The sequence below is a fragment of the Nylanderia fulva genome, unplaced genomic scaffold (assembly GCF_048542155.1).
Source record: "Nylanderia fulva isolate GAGA-0341 unplaced genomic scaffold, ASM4854215v1 Scaffold859, whole genome shotgun sequence".
Lineage (NCBI taxonomy): Eukaryota > Metazoa > Arthropoda > Insecta > Hymenoptera > Formicidae > Nylanderia > Nylanderia fulva.
The window spans coordinates 13,436-36,964 of NW_028190981.1; the positions used below are offsets into that span (position 1 = coordinate 13,436).

Below are 23,529 nucleotides of genomic sequence, written 5' to 3' on the forward strand. Positions count from 1 at the left end.
TAATGACTGATTACTTTTTCAAAATTTTTCAATTAATAGTATTAAACTATGTGCATTTAATTTTATGCATGTATAGACATAAAAGTTATGAAATTTTTATCGATGCTCTTATAGTTACTTTTTTGCGACCATTTTCTTCATAATCTTAAAAAAATGGTGCGCATACAGTATATGCGTTTTTTAATTTTTTTTTTATTTTAAAAAATCTAATATGTGTTTATATATTTAATTAAGAAATTGTTTAGTGCTTTGGCTATCCAAAACATTAGATGATAATTCTGTAACTCGAAAGCACATAATTTTTCTACTGCGTCAAAATTCATCTTATCTATAAATTTATTGTCACTTACAAAGACTGCTAAACAAAATATTGATGCGTTATCAATAAGCAGTTGGGCCATATACACATGCATTACAACCAACACTTTGAAAAAGCATTTTCAATATCTTTTACAGAATTCACATCAAAATTATTTTTGGAAAATGTGTTCTCTCTACATGAAGATACAAAGCTAATCATTCTATTATTTTTATCATATACTACGTCATTAATTATTGCGGTTTGATCTTCTGAAATAATACGTTCATAGGATAATTTCGTTTTGTTAAGAATAATTTTAATTCTTTTAATCGAACAATCCCATCGACTATATTACTTTTCTTATCGAAACATCTATTAATTGTTGTAATTGATGAATACATTTTGTACATTAGCATGTAAAATGAGCATGTAAAATTTATAGAGCAAATGATCACCAACAATAAAGATATATGTATAAACTAAAAAGTTTTAAAGGTTCAGTAAATTTGTTTCCGTTTAAAAGTTTAGTTAAATCTTTTTTTGCAAATCTTTCCAATTCTATTATACATGTATCATCTAATTTTGAAATTGATATAATATTGAACAAATTATTAAATTCTAAATTGATAATAGGCCAACTGAACGAACAAAAATAAATTATAAAATCTTATTTATTTATTACAACATATTACTATTAAAAAACCTCGCAAACGTTTTGATCAGTAGCGGATTTACCCATACGCTAATTACGTTGAAGCGTAGGGCGGGAGATTTTTAGGGGCGGCAAATTTTTGAAGGCAAAATTTGATGAGCATGTGGAAATGATAAAAATCTGTAACATATTTAAAAAATAATTAAAAATAAGTAGACACAGAAAAGTTGGAAAATTTTGTAATAAACACAATATTAACATTTAATACTCAAGTGGTTTACGACGAGATTTTTGGTTTGCGAAATCTTCAATAATATCATCGTATTTTATGCTCATCATAAGTTCGGCTTTAATGACCAAGATTGCTAATGAATTTAAACGCTGTTCCTCCAACGATGATTGCAAATACGTTTTTATACGTTTTAAAGCAGAAAAAAATCGTTTTGCTGAGCAATTTGTGGAGGCCATACAGTGCTGAGCCTCAGCATTAGCTAAGCGTCAACTAGTGGCTCAGCTTCGACAACTACACGAGGAAGGAGCGGCTGCCGTTTGTGGTGTACGCCGACTTGGAGTGTGTTTTGACAAAGATCGAAGATGTCAAAAATTATCAACACCATCAAGTATTCAGCATCGCGTATTATGTACAGTGTTCGTATGACAGTTCGTTGTCCGCGTACAATTCCCGCCAGTAGTGTCGATTGCGTTGCGTAATTCGCCGAACAGCTTAAAAATTTAGCAATCCGCGTAAAAAATATTTTAACAACCAATGTCCCCTTGGTAAATTTAACGCCTGACGAGTGGGCAAAATTTCGCACCGCGACGCATTGTCACATTTGTGGGAAACCGTTTGACGAAGACGATACACGCGTTCGCGATCATTGCCATCTCACCGGACGGTACAGAGGCCCCGCGCATTCAAATTGTAACTTAAATTACAAAGAATCATTTTGTATTCCTATAGTCTTTCACAATCTGTCCGGCTACGACGCACATTTCATTATCGAGGACATAGTCACAGCGTTCAAAGAGGAAATCGAATTACTACCGATAACAAAGGAAAAATATATATCATTCTCGAAAACTGTTAGATTGACGCAAGACAATAATTCGAAAAATTATATTAAATTACGGTTTATCGATTCGTATAAGTTTCTCAGTGCTAGTCTTGACAAATTAGCGTCATTTTTAGATAAAGATAAACTAAAAATTTTACATTCGGAATATGAAAATTTATCGACAGATACGTTCAATTTATTGACACGGAAGGACATCTTTCCGTATGAATACATAGATTGCGTGGACAGATTACAAGACACATGTTTACCACCGCGTGACTCATTTTACAGCTCCCTAACCGGCGACACAGTATCCGAGAGTGATTACGGGCACGCCGAGACCGTCTGGAGCCGATTCTCTCTTCGAACGCTAGGCGAATATAGCGATTTATATTTAAAAATTGATGTCTTGTTATTGGCAGACATATTTGAAAATTTTCGCGACAGTTGTATAAAAAGTTATGGACTCGATTCCGCGTATTATTATACTCTCCCCGGATATACATGGGACGCCATGTTAAAACATACAAATATAAAATTTGAATTATTGACAGACATTGACATGGAAATGTTTGTCGAACGAGGATATACGCGGCGGCCTTAGTCAATGTTCAGGTCGATACGCACAGGCTAATAACAAGTACATGCAATCGTACGACCCATCGAAACTCTCATCTTACCTCATGTATTTTGATGTAAATAATTTGTACGGATGGGCAATGTGTCAACCATTGCCGTATGCCGATTTTCGGTGAGTCGACGATGTATCAAATTTTGATATATCATCTATTGCGTTCGATTCGCCTATAGGCTATGTTCTCGAAGTAGATTTAGAGTATCCGCAGCATCTTCATGACGCGCATATTGACCTACCAGTTTTGCCCGACGCGCGATAAGCCGCTCGGCAAGCGGGAGTATAAACTCCTCGCAACGCTTTACGATAAGAAGCGATACGTCATACACTATCGTAATCTGCAGCAGTGTACGCGCCACGAGCTACGCATAACAAAAATATACCGCATACTACAATTCACGCAGTCAGCGTGGCTTCGAAAATACATCGAACTCAACACACAGTTTAGAACACAAGCAAAAAACGATTTTGAAAAAAATTTATATAAATTAATGAATAATGCGGTATTCGGCAAGACGATGGAAAATGTGCGCATTCATATGGATGTAAAATTATTAACAAAATGAGACGGACGGTACGGTGCGGAGGCAATGATCGCGAAACCAAATTTTCATAGTACAAGCATATTTTCGGAAAAATTAGTTGCCATAGAATTATGCAAACTCGAAGTTAAATTTACAAACCAATCTACGTCGGGCATGTGCATACTCGACATATCAAAAGTATGTCTTTATGAATTTCACCACGAATACATGTCACCGCTCTATCGTGACAATTGTAGAGTAATGTACACCGACACGGACAGTTTAATATATCAAATTAAATGTCACAATGTCTATGAAAATTTGAAACGCAATATCGCTCGATTCGATACCAGCGATTACGCTGCGAATAATGTGTACAGTATACCGCTCGCGAATAAAAAAATGCCGGGTCTGATGAAAAATGAGAATAACGGTGCGATAATGACCGAATTCGTCGGGCTTAGAGCAAAAATGTATGCTTTGTGGGTGGACGGTAAAAAAAAGACACTAAAGAGGCAAAAGGTGTCAAAAGTAACGTCGTAGCGCGTAGTATAACATTCGACGATTATACGCGCTGTCTTAATGAAGAAATTGAAATGACGCGTCAGCAGTCATGTATAAGATCGAAATTGCATAAAGTGTATACCATCAGCGAGACGAAAATTGCTCTATGTTTCTACGACGACAAGCGGTATGTCGTACCTGATTCGACCGACACCTTGCCATGGGGACATTATCGAATACCGTTGTAAATTATATTTATTATATTTATTATATTTATTATATTTATATTATATTGTAAGGATGTATTAATGAGGATTATATATATTTTTGTTATATATATTTTTGTTATATATTTCATATATGGTATACAATATATAGTATGTTATAAAATGATTGAATAAAATACATTAAATAACATTGTTTTTATGTATCCAAGAGTTGTGCGAACTGTCGAATCCCAACCATTTCACGTAAACCTCGTCACCCCTCCTGCGCAGTATTTTCTCCACGAGGTACACATCCGGATAATTTGCGCAATGCAGCTCGTGCTCGTAAAACGCTCCAGCGATAGATGTTTTGCGATAATTCTCGAGTAGATATGTTACGGGATTAGTATGCTGCACTTTAACAATCTTAAACACCTCGGTTGTCCAATTTGGTGTGTATTCCTTCTCGAAAAGTTGTTTGTATTTGCTGACACGTACCTGATCACCTACTTTGAACTTTGCCGGGCCCGCGATTTTTACACGATTGTACACGGTAGCCAAGAGTCTTTCGGCGATCGCGGGGGTAACGTCGGCAGGTCGCATACCAATCGTTCGATGCTTGCGTCCGTTGTAATCTGATACGAGGCGTGGCAGCATGTTGAACCACTTGTAAGTGCCATTCAGCGTAAACATCTTCCACATGTCGTTTTTTAGCGTGCGATTGAATCGCTCGACGACCGACGCCTTCAATACCGAATATATAGAATATTGATTAATGTCATGTCTTCGCATAAGTCGTTGCACATCAGCGTTGTAAAATTCCTTCCCGTTATCAGTTTGCATGTTTTTCGGAGATCTCTTGCTATTCCGAATTATCTTGGCGATTGCATCAGCTGTCTCGCTTCCTCCTTTACTCTTGAGTGGTACAGCCCACGCATACTTGCTCAACACATCGATGACAGTGAATATGTAGTGGTAACCTTTGTTGAAACGTGAGTACGGACGCATCTCGACAATGTCGGCTTGCCACAGATCATCGTATCCTCGCACTATGACATGTCTTCGAGGGAAATTTTTTCTCGTTGACGCATGCAACTCGTTTACCAATTGTCGTCTTTCCAAACTATGTTGCTTGTTGTTATTTTCACTATTCATTCTCGTTCTTTCGGGTTCGTTCTTTCGCGTTCGTGCCTCGTTTTTTCGGGTTCTTTCGTGTAGTTCATCAAGAATAGAAAACTAGCTATCTTTTTTAAATTAAATTTTTCGTTTATTCAAAACGACGATTTCTAATGTAAATATCTCATAATTCTTCCATTTGTTTGCAGTCTTTTAAATTTGCCCTTTGCCGGCTTAAGCACTTAATTCTTTGCGAATTTCTCAAAACCTCCGCTCCTATTGTTAAAGAAATACGTGGGGCCGCTGACAGTCGAGGGATCGAACCATTGGCTCGGCAATTAGCTACTCAGTGATTTTTACACATAGCCACGTGCTGTCCCATTTCTCGATACTCGATTGAGACGGCAGGTCTTTAAGTTTGAATTTTTTCAGTCAGCAGTATAACAACGATACGGTAGCAGCGGTATAGCAAGGTCGCTTTAAGGCGATCATTGGATACATCGGCTTCCACTCTTTGTCACTTTGATTTGCTGACATTGCACGCACAAGGAGCAGGCACGCGACGAGTGCCCGGAAATCCCAGATTTAGAGAAACGAGATTTATCGTGAGTTGTACGACGTTAACATCAATAGAATCATGGATTACACACTTGATGACAGTCAGACGAGTGACGACGAGTGCAAAATTGTGGCGGAAATGACGAAAAAACCCAAGATCGAAGTAATTACTATTGAAGATAACAATGTCAGCTGGCAGTACAGATACCGATGTCCAAATTATTTATGAAGTTATAACTCTCTCTAACGATACCGATGCCATGGAAGTTGCCGATGAAGTTATAATTCTCTCTAACGATACCGATGCCATGGAAGTTGTCGATGAAGGTACCAATGCCGATGTCAAAATGAACGGTGCCAATGAAAATGTAGTGCCAGAACCCATCTCGTATCCGGAGAACGTGCAAATGGTCCCCCTTAATTTGGCGACGAATCGCGAGTCGACGTATGATTACGGGCACAACGAATCTCTTGCCACAAATTCGTCTGTACTGTGACGTGACGCTTTTGGAGCGCCGTCACAAGGGCGAAAAGCCCGATCGGGTAGGCCGCGGAGATCTGGAGCGCCCCTCACTTCGGGGGGGGGGGGGTGCGATCCGTCGTTTTTCCGTATTCCGTTTTACCGTATTTCATGCGAGAATCGCAGTTGCACGCAGCATCGGCCTGTCGATGCGCGTGCGACACGATTTGTAGGTAGAGCGACAAGGACGGCTCGAGAGAGCGGCCGGAGAGAGACATGTGAAGCAAGAGAGAGAGGGAGGATGCCGGAGTGCCGCAGCAAGAGAGAGAAGGAGGATGCCGGAATACCGCAGCGCGAAAGAAGGATGGAGCGAGCGTAGGAGAGAGAGAGAGAGCGCGGGACCTCGCGCAGTTAAGTATCAAGAATCCGTAATTTACTTTGATATATCTCGCGCAGAATTTAGGCGTTGAAAACATTATAGATACCGAGAGGACTCCGGGAACCAAATCAACCACAGGGCCGATCCTGAAGGGGGACTACGGAGGGCCCGGCCAGCCTCCCGCTTGTTCCCGAAGGAGAGATGCCGCGGGAAGAAACCCGGAGAAAAATCCTCTCAAACAGCGATACGTTACCGGCGTGAGAATTACCTCAGCTAAAGGGGGAGGCGGGGAAAGACCTTAGGGCCCCCGCCATCGACCCTATCATCGAGGGAATGCGCAAGAGATCGGCGCGAAAAAGAAGGTACCGAGACGCGCGAGGCCCGGCTCTCCACTGTTCGGTGTGCCTTAGGCCAGAGAGGGGGCCTCCAGAACTTCCACACGTGCGACCCGAGGACCAGAACTCGTCACCAGAAACTGTAAGCCGCCTCTCGAGTAGTCGTAGATCCGTGTTGGTTGGTACCGTAGATATTGATCGTGTATCGTAATTACCGTGAGTACCGCACTCTCTCATTTTTCGTATCGTTTTGTGTGTGAGAGAGCGGTCTCTCTCTTGTCTTTTTTTGGAGTATCGTATCGCGGGGCCAGCCGACTTTGCGTTTCGCGAGCCGAGCCCTCTCCGAAAAGTGCCGCCGACAGTCCATCGTCTCGAAAGTAATTATTATAAATTCGGGTTACCGAGATATTCAGAGTCACGTTTCCTATAGGCTCGATTATTAGATTTTCGGAATTTGCGTGTAGCCGTCTCCGCGAGTTTGTTAACTATTTCATTGTTTTCGACTCGGCGAGAGAGTCGTGCGAAAAGAGTCACGAAATTTCCGTCATCTAGTTGTTATCTTTTTTTGCATACCGTGCCGTGTCTCGGAGTATCGTATTGTGACCTCTGTCTATACCGCGTGCCCGCGAAAATAAGTTAGACCATCATAACGTTTACCGATTTTGTCTTTGTTTATCCCGTTCGCATACAATTGTCGCGAAATTATCTAAGATGTTTCATATTGTATAATTAATAAGAATTTTGTAGATCAATACCGAAATACCGATATTCGCAGATCTTTATATTATATTTTTGTTTCCCTACCGCTAGTTTATATATTACTGTTTGTTACATAATTATATTATCCAATTGTATGTATCCGATGTCAAATTGTAAATCCTAAGTGTCAAATATATATATCTGTTGAATTATAACACCACGTGTATGTCTCTCTATACCTCTCTCTCAACCATAGACCCAACAATCCTCTAGACCCGCGACTCTGTATAACATCTGGGGAAGTTAACTTAAGTACCGTTCACATTAGTCTCGTGGCGCATTCACATGCGCCTGGCGCCCAACTTTACCGTGAGTTAATGAACGCCCCTAAGTGCGAATAATTAACTCTTCTGATACCGATTTTTACCGTTTTATTAGTTAAACTTGGAAAATCTTTAAAATGAACGCTCCCCTGTCCGAACTTGGCGTTTCGGCACAGGAAAAGACGTTGCAGTACATGCGAATCCCCATGTCGACATGAGGGGCCAGGAGGTTCCTAACGAGATGAATTCTTCGAATATGCAAGTAATAGGTGTTCGATACACAATCTATATGATTGACGCCAGACACCGATCGCGGTGATGTCACTGTTTTCCTTCTCGTCTTATCTCGGCGAAATTCGGCGTATTCCGAAAACACGGACGAGTGGGGAAATGAGCCTCGATGATCTCCATCAATGTGTCCGTGAAATCACTTCGTTTCCAACCGTCGCGCGAATAACAAACAAGACATTCACAACAGGCGAGCGAACGCACGAACATTGTACATCGATCTACTCGGCACCGTAACAATAAATCTCGATCTTGAGAATTAAATTTGATTGCATATGTTACGTGGATTTCCCCGTCACATCACAGTTTGGCGAGACGATACAATTAAGAGCATTACGGACATCAAAATACTTGCATCACGCATACGAGATCACATCATTTCTCGTACAAAAGTTGGTCCTTCGAGCCGGATGTATTATTCTGGGGAAGCAATGTACACAAGCGACGAGTGATAAGGTCGAAGCAAAGCAGCAGCGGGCATGAGGACGTTCGTTCGTCTACAAGGCAGACAATTTGACCAGAAAGGAAGTGAATAAGGCGCATGCTGCCGGGTGTCGGGTTGCATTGCGATACATAATTGCGGATCGCTGAGGACGATTCCGGATTCGGAGCAGCATCCCGAGTAGTAACGTGGCACATTGACGCAAGTAAGGTGACGACGTGACTGGTGAGTCTGTTTATCTGCACCAATCAATCGTTAACGTATTCGAGTTTGGATCACGCGATTTTGAAATTATGCCTCTCGATCATAGCCCAGCGGCGGGCGTGTCCAGCGCAGAGACGCTTCGTGCATCATCCAATTTAGCCGATTACAAACGACGACGCGGAATTGTTAAGGGCTCATGCACGCGCATGGAGACTTTTTTAAACAATATAGTCGCATTAACCGACGATACCCGAGCGCAGGTAGAAATCCGTCAAGCCCGTCTAGAATCGTTCTGGGAAGATTATTGTAAAATACAAACACAAATTGAAATGATCGACGCGGAGGAGGCAAACGATAGAATCGAGTTCGAGGATTCATTTTATGCATTATGTGCGAAATTTCGCCGACTTTTACAATGCGACAATCAATCGAGCGCGCGGAGAGGTTCCACGCAGAGTTCAACAAGAGTCGAGATCGAGGCTATATCTCATGTACGCTTGCCAAAAATTAATTTGCCAACTTTTTCGGGAAAATACGAAGATTGGTTCCCGTTTCGAGATACCTTTATAACAATAATTCAAAATAACACGTCGTTGAGCGATGTTCAACGGTTTTAATATTTACGGGCAGCGTTAACGGACAAGGCACTTGACATTGTGAAACCTTTAGAAATTTCTGGAAACAATTATGACCTTGCGTGGAGCCTCTTAAAGGAGCGATACGATAACAAACGCGTGATTATACAAACTCATGTGCGGGCAATATTTGAATTGCCAGTTATAACAAAAGAAAACGCGATCGACCTTCGGCAATTAGCTGACGGGGCATCGATACATATTCGCGCGTTAACGGCATTAAATTGTAATGCTGATAAATGGGATGCTTTGCTTATTCATATTATAACGTTTAAATTAGACACAATCACGTCGCGTGAGTGGCATGCTTCGTTGCAGGGCTCTGAATTGCCCACATTTAAGGAGCTAATTACCTTTCTTTCGCATCGCAGTCAGATTCTGGAGGAATCCGCGAGAAAGAATTCAATCTCGTCCGTTCGCTCCGACTCTCGATCGCAATCGCGTTCTAACGTTGGACGTCAAGCATTGCACACGACTATCGAGAGGGGCAAGTGCAACTATTGCGCCAGCGAGCATTTAATTTACTTTTGTAAGGAATTCCTGAAACTGCCGATCAGCCAGCGAATCGCGGAAATGCGTAGCAGAAGAATGTGCCTCAACTGCTTGCGCAGCCAGAATCACATAGCAACCAAATGCCCTTCTGGCAGTTGCAGAACGTGCAATTTAAAACATAACACGTTATTGCATATATCCAAAAATGAGAGAGAGATAAATAACGCGGGCGCGCCGTCGGTGCCGACCGACTCGTCGCCGGTCGCGGACGGGCGATCGGCCGTCGCGACTCATAGCGCGGTCGAGCGAGGCGATACGGAGGTGTTACTCTCGACGGCGATCGTTTACATATACGATGCGAACGGTGCTCGCAAGACATGCCGTGCTCTGTTAGATTCAGGGTCACAGGTGAATTTCGTGACAACCAAATATGTAAAATTGTTGGGTTTAAAACCGCAATCCGTAAATTTCTCGGTGTTGGGCATATACGACGACACATCCATTTCAAACGAAAACGTAGACATCAAACTGCAATCGCGATTCAATTCATTCGCGGCTGAGATCGAGTGCATCGTGGCGGAGCGAATCATAAAGGACAAGCTTCCGTTAAACACTATTAAACGTGAAACATTCAAACTGCCTTTCGGCGTCGAGTTGGCGGATCCGCGATTCAACGTGTCGTCTGACGTCGACTTGTTAATAGGCGCCGATCTATTTTGGCAATTGTTGTGCGTGGGGCAGATTCAGGCGACTTCCGGATATCCAATCCTTCAAAAAACACGTTTGGGGTGGATTGTGGGCGGACGCGCACGCGTCGGTGCATCGCGACCGGAGACTGGGCTGCACTCGTTTCACGTATCAATTAGCAATTTAAAACTTCACGAACAAATCGAACGATTTTGGCGGATCGAGGAGTTAGGCGATTCGAATCATTACACCAAGGACGAGCGCGCACCTGTGAAACCCATTTCATAAACAACGTGTCAACCAATAACAAGGGCAGATACATCGTGACGCTGCCCATCAAAAACGATATTTTGCAAAAGCTGGGAGACTCGCGCGAAATAGCAATGAAGCGATTCCTTGGTCTTGAGAAGCGACTTCATCGTGACTCAAGTATGAGAACTTCATATGTTCAATTTTTGCGCGAGTATTTAGCCTTGGGACACATGCGACTCGTACCCGCACATGCGGTCGATAGGGAATCCGTTTATCTGCCTCATCATGGGGTGTTTAAGGGGATCGGCCGGAATGCGAAGTTACGTGTGGTTTTTGACACATTGTGCAAAACCACGTCGGGAATTTCTTTGAATGACGCCTTGATGATAGGTCCTACGGTTCAGCAGGATTTGATATCAATTCTCACTCGTTTTCGCACGTTCGCGTACGTTTTTACTGCAGACATAGTTAAAATGTATCGACAGATACTTATTCATGAGTCACAGCTACATCTGCAACGAATATTGTGGCGCGAGAACTCGAATTCGCCAGTCGGTACTTATGAGTTGCTTACCGTTACTTACGGCACGGGCTCGCCGCCATTTCTCGCGACGAGATGCCTTCAACATTTGGCACAAAAACATGCCCTCGATTATCCTGCGAGGGCACAATGCGTTCTTCGGGATTTTTATGTAGATGACTTACTCGCGGGCGCCAATACATTGTCCGAAGCAGGGCGCATTCGTGACGAGGTGATAGCCTTGTTAAGGCGCGGACAGTTTGAGCTCGGCAAATGATCATCGAATTGCCGAGAATTGTTACAGGGCATTAGTGACACAACGAGTGCGGAGGTGTCATTAGACGATGAAGCGAGCTCGAAAATATTGGGAGTCGCATGGGATCCGTCCAGCGACGGATTTCGCTTCGGATACAATTGCGGCGCACCGACGGGTAGCATAACGAAGCGGACAATCTTGTCGGAAATCGCGAGTCTTCGACCCTTTGGGTTTATTAGGGCCACTGACAGTTGTGGCAAAAATGATCATGCAAGATACGTGGCAGGCTCGCGTCGGGTGGGACGAATCGTTGCCGCAAGATTTGCATCAGCGATGGCGGAACGTAAAACAACAATTGACGCGCCTTCGCGAATTACGTGTGCCGCGTTTTGTCGGATTTCGGGCGGACGCGCGCAAATCACAGGTACACGGCTTTTGTGACGCGAGCGAGCGTGCGTACGGCGCGTGCGTATACATAAGAACGCGCGATTCCGACGGATACCGGGTGGAACTTTTAATTTCCAAATCACGAATAGCACCAATTAGAGCAGTTTCGTTACGCGGCTAGAATTGAATGCCGCGTTACTGCTATCACATTTAATCGAGAAGATTCGCGCATCGGTTGATTTATCAAAATCAGAGATAATTTTATGGACGGATTCCACAATTACTATACAATGGATATCGTCGCCGTCGCGTAAATGGAACGCTTTCGTGGCCAATCGCGTTGGCGAAATTCAGCGCCTTACCAGGAGATCGAGTTGGCGGCACGTGCCGTCCGCTCACAATCCCGCGGATATATTATCGCGCGGCGTCGACCTGGCGGGCTTAATGCAATCGACAATTTGGTGGAACGGACCTGCATTCCTGCAGTTAACTGAGGAACATTGGCCGGTCAAATTGTGTGTCGACTTGTCGGGCGAGTTACCGGAACAAAAAAGGGTAACCGCAGCGGTGATATCCATACAACAATCGATTGTACTAAATTTGTTGGACAAACATTTCAATTTAGACAGGGCATTGCGAATCATCGCTTACTGCCTGAGAGTAGCGCGTTCGCGTACGATCAAATATCAGACAACGTTTATTTCGCATCACGAAATAACAGTAGCTCTGCGAGTCGCGGTGAGGTGCGTACAGAGACATGCCTTTTCAAGGGAACATAAACAGTTGACCGAGGGTCGGAACGTTGACGGCGGAAGTCGGATTCTGTCATTGACTCCGTTTATGGATGAACACGAGATCATTAGAGTGGGGGGCCGAATAAGCAATGCAGCATTGCCATACGACGCGCGACATCCCATGCTATTGCCGAAGAGTCACCGATTGACAACCTTAATCATACAGCGAGAGCATGTAAAAAATTTGCATTCAGGCCTACAGGCCACAATGCATGCGGTGCGTCGACGATTTTGGCCTCTGGCGGCGCGTTCGGCTGTCCGAAAAACAATTCACAATTGCGTAACCTGCTTCAAGTGTAAGCCGGCTGTATCGCAAGCATTAATGGCAGATTTGCCCGCGCAACGCGTGACGGCTTCGAGACCGTTCACGCATAGCGGCGTAGATTATGCCGGACCCATACTCTTGAAAGAGGGCAAGAGACGTAATGCCAAATTACACAAGGCGTATATGTCGGTGTTCGTTTGTTTCTCGACCAGGGCCGTACATCTCGAAATTGTAACCGATTTAACATCGGAAGCGTTCCTTGGCGCCTTTAAACGTTTTATATCGCGTAGAGGCAAGCCGGCATGTGTATATTCAGATAACGGCACTACGTTTGTCGGCGCGCGCAAACAAATAAAGGAGTTGTATGACTTGATCAACGACGACGACACGCAGTTTGCGATACGGCGTTTTATGCGAGATAATGAAATCAATTGGCATTTCATACCGCCCCACGCTCCACATGTCGGGGGCCTGTGGGAGGCGGCCGTGAAGTCGGCGAAATTTCATATTAACCGAATAGTAGGTAACGCGAATCTCACATATGAAGAGATGCAAACCGTGTTATGCGAGATAGGAGCGATTTTAAATTCGCGACCGTTGACCCCGTTAAGCGAAGATCCAAACGATCTGCATTGTATTACGCCGGGACATTTCTTGATTGGTGCAGCGCTAAACAGTTTCCCAGTTGCAGATCTTACGAAGGAGAATCCGGGCCGACTACTGCGATGGCAACGCGTAGAACAGCTTTGGCAACACTTTTGGAAACGTTGGAGCGCCGAATATTTACATACTCTAATCGAGCGACAAAAATGGAGGGCTAGCAGGGGCCAGCAATTGAAAATCGGTCAGCTCGCCATGGTGCAGCAACCAGGCTTGGGGCCGCTGCAGTGGTTAATAGGCAGGGTGCAACAACTTCATCCGGGCCCTGACGGTATTGCAAGGACGGCCACATTAAGGACCGCAAAGGGTCAATTAACAAGGCCGCTAACGAAGCTAGCTATCCTTCCGATAGACGAGGCACCTGCCGATTGAAACGCGTGTTACACATTGTAAAATTTTAATTATGATTTATTTGATCAATTTTGACCTCGAGTAGATTGATCGCGAGCTAATGAAGGCAATAATTTATTGGGACAATTTGACGAGACAATTTTTTTTTATTGTAAATTGTGATGTGCGATAATGTCATTTTCAAGTTCTACTTATGTTACTATATTTACTCTTTATTTATATTTCAATTTAGGATATCACATGTATCTAATTGGATCGCGAATAATAATTCACGTGTTGAAGGCATGCCCTTCAAGGGGGGCGGGATGTTCGATACACGACCTATATGATTGACGCCAGACACCGATTGCGGTGATGTCATTGTTTTCCTTCTCGTCTTATCTCGGCGAAATTCGGCGTATTCCGAAAACACGGACGAGTGGGGAAATGAGCCTCGATGATCTCCATTGATGTGTCCGTGAAATCACTTCGTTTCCAACCGTCGCGCGAATAACAAACAAGACATTCACAACAACAGGCGAGCGAACGCACGAACATTGTACATCAATCTACTCGGCACCGTAACAATAAATCTCGATCTTGAGAATTAAATTTGATTGCATATGTTATGTGGATTTCCCCGTCACATCACAGTTTGGCGAGACGATACAATTACGAGCATTACGGACATCAAAATACTCGCATCACGCATACGAGATCACATCATTTCTCGTACAATAGGATTCCTCTTGGGTCAAAGGATTCGTCGACATTGCTTCATTTGTTACGAGTACTTCATGGCGAGAATACTATGATCTACGCTTTTGCGATATTTCTACCCTTGATTTTGTGAAATTGAAACCATTCCCGATTGAGAGAGCATGCAACACTGCGCCAGTTGCCGTTTTCGCGAGCACTTGACGAATCAGGATAAGAGAAAGATTTGGCACGCCGCCATGTTATTTTTCTGAGTCATTAACAAATTGGTACTCTGGAATTACGAGCAATTATTTTTCATTGTACGGGCTAGTATGAATTTCAAATCAAATCTCTATAAACGACTATTATATTTTGTGCACTAAGAATAACATATCGCACTTATTTTCTAGAATCAAACTGTAATCAGTTTTACTTATATGTATGTATATTCAATGTGAACTTGCACCTTGAATAAAATATCACAGTTACTTTTCATGGTAATATATTATTACTAAATTTAGATAATATACACTTTACGTATGTTCACTTTGAACTGGCACCTTGAATAACATATCAGTTACCTGTCGTGATAATTTATTATTAGATCGTTTAAATTTTTGAGTACCTTCTTTTGAACATGGCCTGACCTTTTCATTTTTATGATTTTTTTAGGATATCACTTACTTTTTAAAGTACAGATATATAGAGCAGCTTTCTAGTAATTCAAGTATCACAAATATATGTATTTTCGATTCTTATCACATAACTTTGTATAAGTAACAATTTATGCAATACAGTTCAAAATAATTGAAATATATGGTATATATGTACATATATAAAATATATAATTATATTATAGTATACATATATATTTTATTTAATCATATATGTAAATGTTTGTATAATTGTAATAACTTTTAACGATACATTGCACATTTATTTCAATTGCAACAGAATGAATTTATATTCTTGTATGAATATTGAAAATAAAGAATGGGCCCCTCCATCGCCCATTCTCGTGAGAACGCAACCATATATTTTTCTTCGTCTCTCCGATTTTAACACGACATACATATTTCTGTCTGATAATTTTTTTCTGGATGATACTTTTTGAAATGTCATGAAGCCTAGGTCAAATTAGAAACTTATTGCACTCGTTTTAATGCAGCGCTTACAGCAGTTTTTATAAAGCGCCAGAGCAGCCGATATTTTATTTTGGCGCTTACGGCAACTTTTATACAGCGCTATAACAGTTGATGTTTTAATGTAGCGTTTACGGCAGCCTTTATACAGCGCCATTATTTAATCTGTTCTAAGAACAATATTTATGCCCCTTGTGCTCCTTTGGGCCATTTTTTCTTGAACACTTCCATATCATTAGAGTAATACCATTCCGATTTTGTGTCAGCTCTCAACATACACGTGTAGTGACCACGATTTATTTCTTCACCTTCGTGAAATATAGCGCTTATTAGCTTGTACCTTTTTTCATTAATCGTGATATTACTCGTCGGCACGGCGTTAATCCGATTGTTGATAATTTTTTTAGAAGCACCGTTTACAAAAGTATATAAATTGAGCTGTATTACTACGACGGATAAAGTTGATTCGATTACGGTTTTCTTTTTCAACACGGTGCCCTTACATTCGTTACAATTGCCGTTTATCGTTTCCCATTTAGAAAATTCTACATTAATCAAACTTTGTAGAGTGACACCTTTTTTCCTTTTTAATGTCGAATGTATAGGTAATATTAACAAACTACTGCTTTCCAGCTTAGTTATATTGTAATTACATTTGACATTCGAGCAACATGTTACGTGCTTTAATTCGAGTTTTAATACATCATTGATGTCGGAATACGTCGACATTAGAGCCGTAAAAAATTCCGAAACATCTTGTTGTGTTCGTTCTTCGAAGCGTTTTCCGACAGATCTTCTAACCGCTTGAATGTTGCAATATTTACGTTCACCATACGCGCAGATAGCATCAATCAATGCATTCGATGCTTTATTTTTCAGTATTTGTTGCCTAATACGTACGCAATGAAACGCACATTGTAATATTACATTAGCGTAACACGAAACAGCATCGTTATTGCAAAGGCCATATATTTTTCACGTAACTATACTTTCTGGTTCCTCACAATCATAATTCTGCATATCATCAATGATATTAGAGATTCCATCGACGATCGTACATTTTCACAACCTTTTTCTCGGACGGATTGATTTGTGGCAGTTCAGATTTGAATATAGATCTCAGTCGATTATATTCTACAATGGCTCTCGAGTTTGCTTTAACTGATGCTGGATTGAAATTTATCAAATGTAGGCCTTCCAATTTACTTACTCGTGACAAACCTACATAGGCTTGACCATCACTGAATACAGTCGTTCCTAAATCCATCATTGCATTGTTACATGTAATTCCTTCGATTATAAATAATTCGACATTCTTTAATTTGTCTCTCAAAGTTTTCAAGACCATGTCTGACAATTGCATATATTTTGGTGTAGATTCATGACTAACGGGTAGTTGAAACATTCTATGGATTGTCAAGCCATCGACATTGAATGCTGCGATACCCGTGGGAGCAGATATGGCAGTCGTTTTTTCCAAATTTATTCTGATCCAATGTTTAATCGTTTCAATTAGAAAACTTTTCCCTGTACCACCCTTGCCACTTACGTACAGTCGCAGAATCTGATTCTTATCTTGTAAAACTTGGCATACTCCATCAAAGACTCTTTTCTGGTCTTCGTTCAATTGCGACATCATTTGCGATAAATCAATCGGGTCGTCAATCTCACCAAAATCTTCCAGATCTTTCATCGCGTCGTCAGCTTCTATCGGATTACAATCCAGTTCATCGTCATCGGATTTGTCTCTGTCTGCTGTTTTCAGATCATTTTTGCGCTTCTCGATTAATTCAGCAACGTTCTCAAAAGCTTTCTGTATTTCTTCGAGCCTTTCGTGATATTTCATTACCTTCGTTAAAACAGACTCTGAATTCTTAAAGGCATCCGTGTAAGTCTCGAATGTACCTTTGAGTTCACTCAAATCTCTCCATGGTTTGAACAGAAGAAGCAGCGAGTAAAAGTATTTTTCGGGCTCAGTTTTTACATTGAATCGATAATGGTTAATTAAATAACCCTTTTTTCGTTTTTTTAAAAATAAACCCGATGCCAGTTTGTAACACTTGACTTCGTCATTATTTGACATCTGTTTCGTAATTTCCCAGAATCTGGCAAAATCGTACAAATTCAATGATTGTAATTCCTGAGGTCTATTTGGATAGTAATCATCGATGAGTGACGAACAGTAAATATTCGTAGAATTTTCATCAAAAGCTTAAATTTCATTAAATGTTTTAAGTTTTCTATTTCTCACCTCATTAACATCGATCCATTTGACCATGGTATCATTATCCGTACCGTACAAAGGATTCCCTAATAGTGTATCCGCAGCTTCTAAAGCACCGCATTCTCTGTTATTTAATGAACGCATTGCAAAATTCCACAGTTTCGATGCCAAGGACTTATTCGAATCTATCACTTCAAAGTCTGTATTGCATTTTTCCGACTTTGTCGTGTATTTTGTTAAATATGAGTTTAAAAACTCTGATTTTTCTCTAATAAATTGTATGTCCATATTTCCCTCCCAGGCTAATTTGATAGACGGATTATAATCATTTATAAACCTTTCCGACTCCTTGCGAGGAAGATCGTACAATCTGCTCTTACTGCGTAAATTTTTTCTACCGACTATCGAAGTGATAACGTCTCTTAAAACGAAATTCTCAGTAACTGGCCGAGGAAAATCGAACCGACACTTTCTGTATATATTAGTTTCCGTTTTTTTCGTACGCATGCAATATGAGTTATGTTTATAATTCTGATCACTTATTACCGTATCGTACAACGTTGGCGAAACATTTTCATCTGGAATTTCACACGTTACGTATTTTTGAATAAACGTAGCAACTTCTTCATCCGGCGATTTTCCTAATACTGGAGCATCTTTTATCCAAATCATACAATGCATGTGCTGGATACTTCTACGTTGATATTCCAGTCGCCAGAAGTAATGAATAACCTTTCCTATTGGATTATCGGACGATCAAATAAAATCAATCATGGCTTTGAATTTTATGCACATGAATCTAGAAGTACTTACAGGATCGTATGCGATTAGTTCGTTGATGCCTAACTTCTCTTTATCGGGATTCATATCTCGTAAATATTCACCCAAATCGGACCATTTCCATTCACTAGGACTCAAAGTCAAAAACCACGTTGCTGGACCGTAATGCAAAGTCATGCATTTTACATTATTGGACGGTTGTCGCCAAAATTGATCCGTATTTCTCAATTTTGCGAAAATACTCATTAAATTCGATTCTAATTGGTAACCTTTCAATTCGTTCAAGTATCTACCAGCAGTGTATCTCTCTCGTGGGTTAGTAACCATCATCGTATAATAGATACCACTTTTCAACTGTCGGTAGTTAGCATCATTGAGAAGGAAGAACAGATACTGCAGATTCAACCTGAATCTACTATGTTTCGACATCAATCGTGTTCTAATAAATAAATATTCCGGCAATGCAAAGTTTCTATCTTCTCGTTGTCCATTGACACCATCAGGATATAAATCAGGGAAACACATGACATCCAGATATTTATAACGATTATCCATTGGAAAATCTTCAATTTTCACCATTTGATAAAGCTTCAATGCAGATTCGTTATCGATTCTTTTCGCGTGTATTGGGTATATTGTATACTGATCGTTAATATCCGAATGTTCAGTGATTGGGTTTTTTAAAAGGCCCCCCCGTTTTTTTAAAAAGGTTTGATCATTATTTTTTTGTTTTTTTTTTTACATTTTACAAATTCAAAAAGGGTAATTCCCCAAAACCCCCATTTAAATTTTTTCATTTTCGCTTTCCCCTCGACAATCCTATTTCTGTTTCCCGCAACACCTTTAAAGATCATCGATCGCTGGAAGACGAATTTTGAGTAAAAGGGGGGTTTTTTTTTTAAAACCCTTTAAAGCCTTTTACATTTTTTAATATCACCAAATTTTCCCAAAAACCCCCTTTAAAATTTCTTGGGTATACCTCGGCGAAATGTGCAACTGTAATAAATTTTTTTAAAAGGGGGTTTTCCCGGGGGACATCCCCATCCAATTTTTTGTAAAAAGGGAGGGAAAAAAAAAAGTTCTAAAACCCTTTTTCCCAAACAGATTCGATTTTATAATTTTTTTGTTTAAAATGTGTATATTTAAAAATTTAATTATTTTTTTCGTTCGGTACAATTAACACAAAAACTGCATTACTAGGTATTAAAATTGGGGTTTTACTGCCAAAATTTCTTTTAAAAAAAATACTTATTCTTAAAACAAATTGGGACTCTGGAATTTCATAATTATTTTTCATTGACAACTGGTTTAAATTTTTTAGGACCCTTTTTTTGAATATGGCTTGACCCCTTTTATTTTTTGATTTTTTGGAAAAAGGGTAGAGAGGCGAAAAAAAAGGGGAAGAAAAACAATAGGCAAAAAAGGGAAAGAAAACGAAAGAGGGGGAAAAGGCTCGAAGGGGGGAAAGAAGTTTAAGGGGGGAAGGGGGGGGAAAAAAAGGGGGGAAAAGGACGAAAGAGGGCAAAAAAAGGGGGAAGAAACGAAAAGGGGGAAAAGGGGCCCAAAAAGGGGGGAGGAACGAAAGAGTTAAAATTTTTAAAAATGGGGGGGCGAAAGGGGTTTTTTAAAAAATTTTTAAGGGGTTTTTGGGGGGGGGGTGAAAAAAAAGGGGGGCGGGGGTCCCGGGTTGGTTTGGGGGGGGGGGGGGCGGGGGGTGCCCGGGCGGGGGTGGGGGTGGGGGTGGGGCCCCCGGGGGGTTTGGGGTGGGGGGGGGGGGGGGTTTTGGGGGTGAAAGGAAAAAAAAGAGGTGAGGGGGGGCGAAAAAAAGGGGGGCGGGGGAAAGGGAAAGGGGTGAAAGAGACGAAGGGGGGGGAGGGAAAGAAAAAGGGGGGAAAAGGGTTTAAAGGGGGGGAAAAAGGGTGAAAGAGACAAAAGGTTGAGAGAGGGGGGAAAAAGGGGGGGGGTTGGGGAAAAGGGGGGGGAAAAGGGGGAGAGAGGACAAAGAGGTAAAAGGCGAAAGAGGGGGGGGGAGTGGGGGGGGGGGTGAAATTTGGGGGGGGGGGGGGGGGGGGGAGGGAAAGGTTTGGGGGAAGTAGGAGGTTGATTGAAAGGTGGAAAAAATTTATACGCGGGGGGAGAAGAAAAGAAGAAGAAGAAGAAAAAGAAAAGAAAAAAAAAAGAAGAAAAATTTTCTTTATTTTTTAGAAAAACGTACTTTTTTACCGCTTGTTTTCTCCAAACCCCCTTGGAAAACCCCCTTTTTTTTTTTTCTTGGGTCAAAAATTTTGTGGCGAGCCGCCCCTTTTTTGGGGTTTTTTAAAAAGTCAATTCAAAATTTTTTTTTTTTTAGTAGTTCCACCCCCCCAAAAAAGGATTTGGGTGGTGGGAAAGGAGACTTGTATGTCTTTTAGGCTTTTAGGGTTTTTTCATGGCCGGAGAAAAAAAAGCGTCCCTATATTAAATAAATTTTTCAAAGGGATTCGAAAGTCCCCATGGCAAGGTGTCGGGCAATAGGGACGACATACCCCCTTTTGTCGTAGGAAAGGGGGAAACACAAAGTCCGCTAATGGTTTTTGTTACCACCAAAACCCCCCTTTCCCACCTCTTTTTTTTCCCCCCATTCCCCGTCCTTTTTGCGCTCATATTTTAAGTTTTCCCCCCCCCCCCTTTGGTCGCGCGCCCTAGTTTTAAAACCCCCCCCCGGCGTTTTTTCCAAAATAGGGAAAACCCCATAAACTAACCATCCAAAATCCCCACACCCCCCCCCACCCCCGGGGGGGCCCACCAGCACAAAAAGCCCTTTCCCCCCTCTATGCAACCCCATACCAAAGGGAAGCACAGCAACAACCCCCCCCCCATTCCTTCCCCAAATTAACCAATTCCCGCTAAAAAACCTCCCCACATACCCCTTTTTCCCCCGCTCTAATCCATTGAATTCAACTCCCCCCAAAAAGAAAAATCAAAGTTTAACAGGCGATTCTTTAAAAATTTTAATCTTATTTTTAACGCCCCCACGCTTTTTTTTTCTTTGGTTTTTAAAAAAATAAAAATTTTTGAAGTAAGTCGAACGCGGTGGTTTTTGTTTTATTTTTCCCCCCCGTCCTAAGAAAAGGGGGGCCCTTTTTCCCTTTGGGGACGACCGCCCCGCGAGGGAAGACACGAAGCCTGGGCACTGCCCACAAACGCGCACCGCCCCCCGCGGGCAAGATTAAACCCCCCCCTTTTTTAAACCCCAAAGGGTTTTTAAAAGAAAACGACCGAATCACCCGGGAAGTGATTTTTATAAAAAGATAAGCGTCCCGAAATTTTTGGGGTTTAACCCCCGCCCCCATTTCGCGGCGTCCCCCCCTCGAGCACTGGCGGCGCATAAAAAACCCTCGCCATATTCACGCGTTTTTCCCGACCGTGTGTCAAAACCCCCAAAAATCGCCATATTTTTTTTCTCCCGACACAAAGGGTTGGGGCCCCCCAAAGCCGTCGCCCTATCCCCGCGTTTTTTCCCCCCACGTGGTCGTCAACCCCCCCGCCCCCCATATTTTTGGGGGCTCCCCCACAAGGTTGCGCATAACGCGTCGCCTATCCACGCTTCCCCCCCAACCTTTTCCCTACCCAGCCGTCGCCATATTTTTGCATGTCTCCTCGAGCACATGGGTTGGCCATAAGCCGCGCCATATCCACGCGTTCTTCGAACACGTGGTCGTCAACCCCGCCGCCATACCACGGTCTCTCGAGCACATAGTGGCGCAAACCCGTGCCAAAACCCACGCGCTCTTTTTAAAAGTGATTTGTCAGCCCCCCCCCCCGCCCTATTTACGTGTCTCCCCAAAACGTGGTCACAATAAACCCCCCACCGTATTTTTTTCATTTCCTACCACCCCCGGGATCGAATTCACCTTGTAACCCTCGTACTAAAGCAGTTGGAAAAAACCCAACCCTTTGGGGTGTACATCTACCGTAACCTGTTCCAAACCCCCTCGTGTTTCACTAGCATGCTTCATAAACCCCCACCCTCGCTATCTCAAATTCCCCATCTGCGGGCTCCTAAAACCCCCCTATCCTACCCCCAGTAGGGCGTATTTGGGGCGTAACCCCGTATACACTTCTGTCCGGAATTTTTAAAAAACCCTAACCCCGGGAAACAAAGTGCGTTCGTAAAAATTTTTTTTCATTTCCCCCCCGGGAGTGGGAAAACCCACAATATTCGGGAAATCCCGCCGCCCCCCGGGGTGCCACAACACGTGGGGCCCCCTTCCCCACGCCCCTCCTTTTTCAGATCCGCGATGTCCCCCCCCAGTTCATTGCCAAAAAATTACGTGAAACACGTCAATGTTTTTTTAGTAAGGGTCCCCAAACCCCAGCTCTAATAAATCGGGGCCCGGCCCCCCCCCCCTTTCCCATACCGAATGGGGGGGATCCCACGTTTTTACTATACCATATTTCAAAATCTCACCACGCGCACAATCATTTTCGATCACGGGGTTTTTCTTTTTGACCCCCGCAACGAGCCTACACAGTGCTTTGTACTCATTATGTCACTCGGGAGACGATTCCGTACAGAACGCTCCTGGGCGTAACAGTATACACTTTATGCAATTTCGATCTTATACTTGACTGCTGACGCTTATTTCAATTTCTTCATTAAGACAGCGCGTATAATCGTCGAATGTTATACTACGCGCTACAACTTTTTTGACGCCTTTTGCCTTTTTAGTGTCCTTTTTACCAT

At 42.3% G+C, this 23,529-nt stretch overlaps 2 protein-coding genes and 1 pseudogene across 2 annotated transcripts; 2 read left to right on the forward strand and 1 right to left on the reverse strand.

Moving 5' to 3' along the window:
- Nucleotides 1-308: 308 nt before the first annotated feature.
- On the reverse strand, nt 309-4,578 carry LOC146719805 (uncharacterized; annotated as a pseudogene).
- A 6,299-nt stretch (nt 4,579-10,877) lies between these two features.
- Nucleotides 10,878-11,543, forward strand: LOC114944306 (uncharacterized). The gene has a single exon (XM_029320177.2). The coding sequence runs from the start codon at nt 10,878-10,880 to the stop codon at nt 11,541-11,543; it is 666 nt and encodes a 221-aa protein (XP_029176010.2).
- Nucleotides 11,544-12,353: 810 nt separating this feature from the next.
- LOC114944313 (uncharacterized) lies at nt 12,354-14,000 on the forward strand. The gene has a single exon (XM_085489499.1). It carries the CDS (start codon nt 12,354-12,356, stop codon nt 13,998-14,000), a length of 1,647 nt encoding a protein of 548 aa, XP_085345625.1.
- The last annotated feature ends 9,529 nt before the right edge of the window (nt 14,001-23,529 follow it).

Coding starts and splice junctions, on each gene's coding strand:
- LOC114944306 (XM_029320177.2), top strand. CDS start 10,878: ATGAAGCGATTCCTTGGTCTTGAGAAGCGACTTCATCGTGACTCAAGT.
- LOC114944313 (XM_085489499.1), top strand. CDS start 12,354: ATGCAATCGACAATTTGGTGGAACGGACCTGCATTCCTGCAGTTAACT.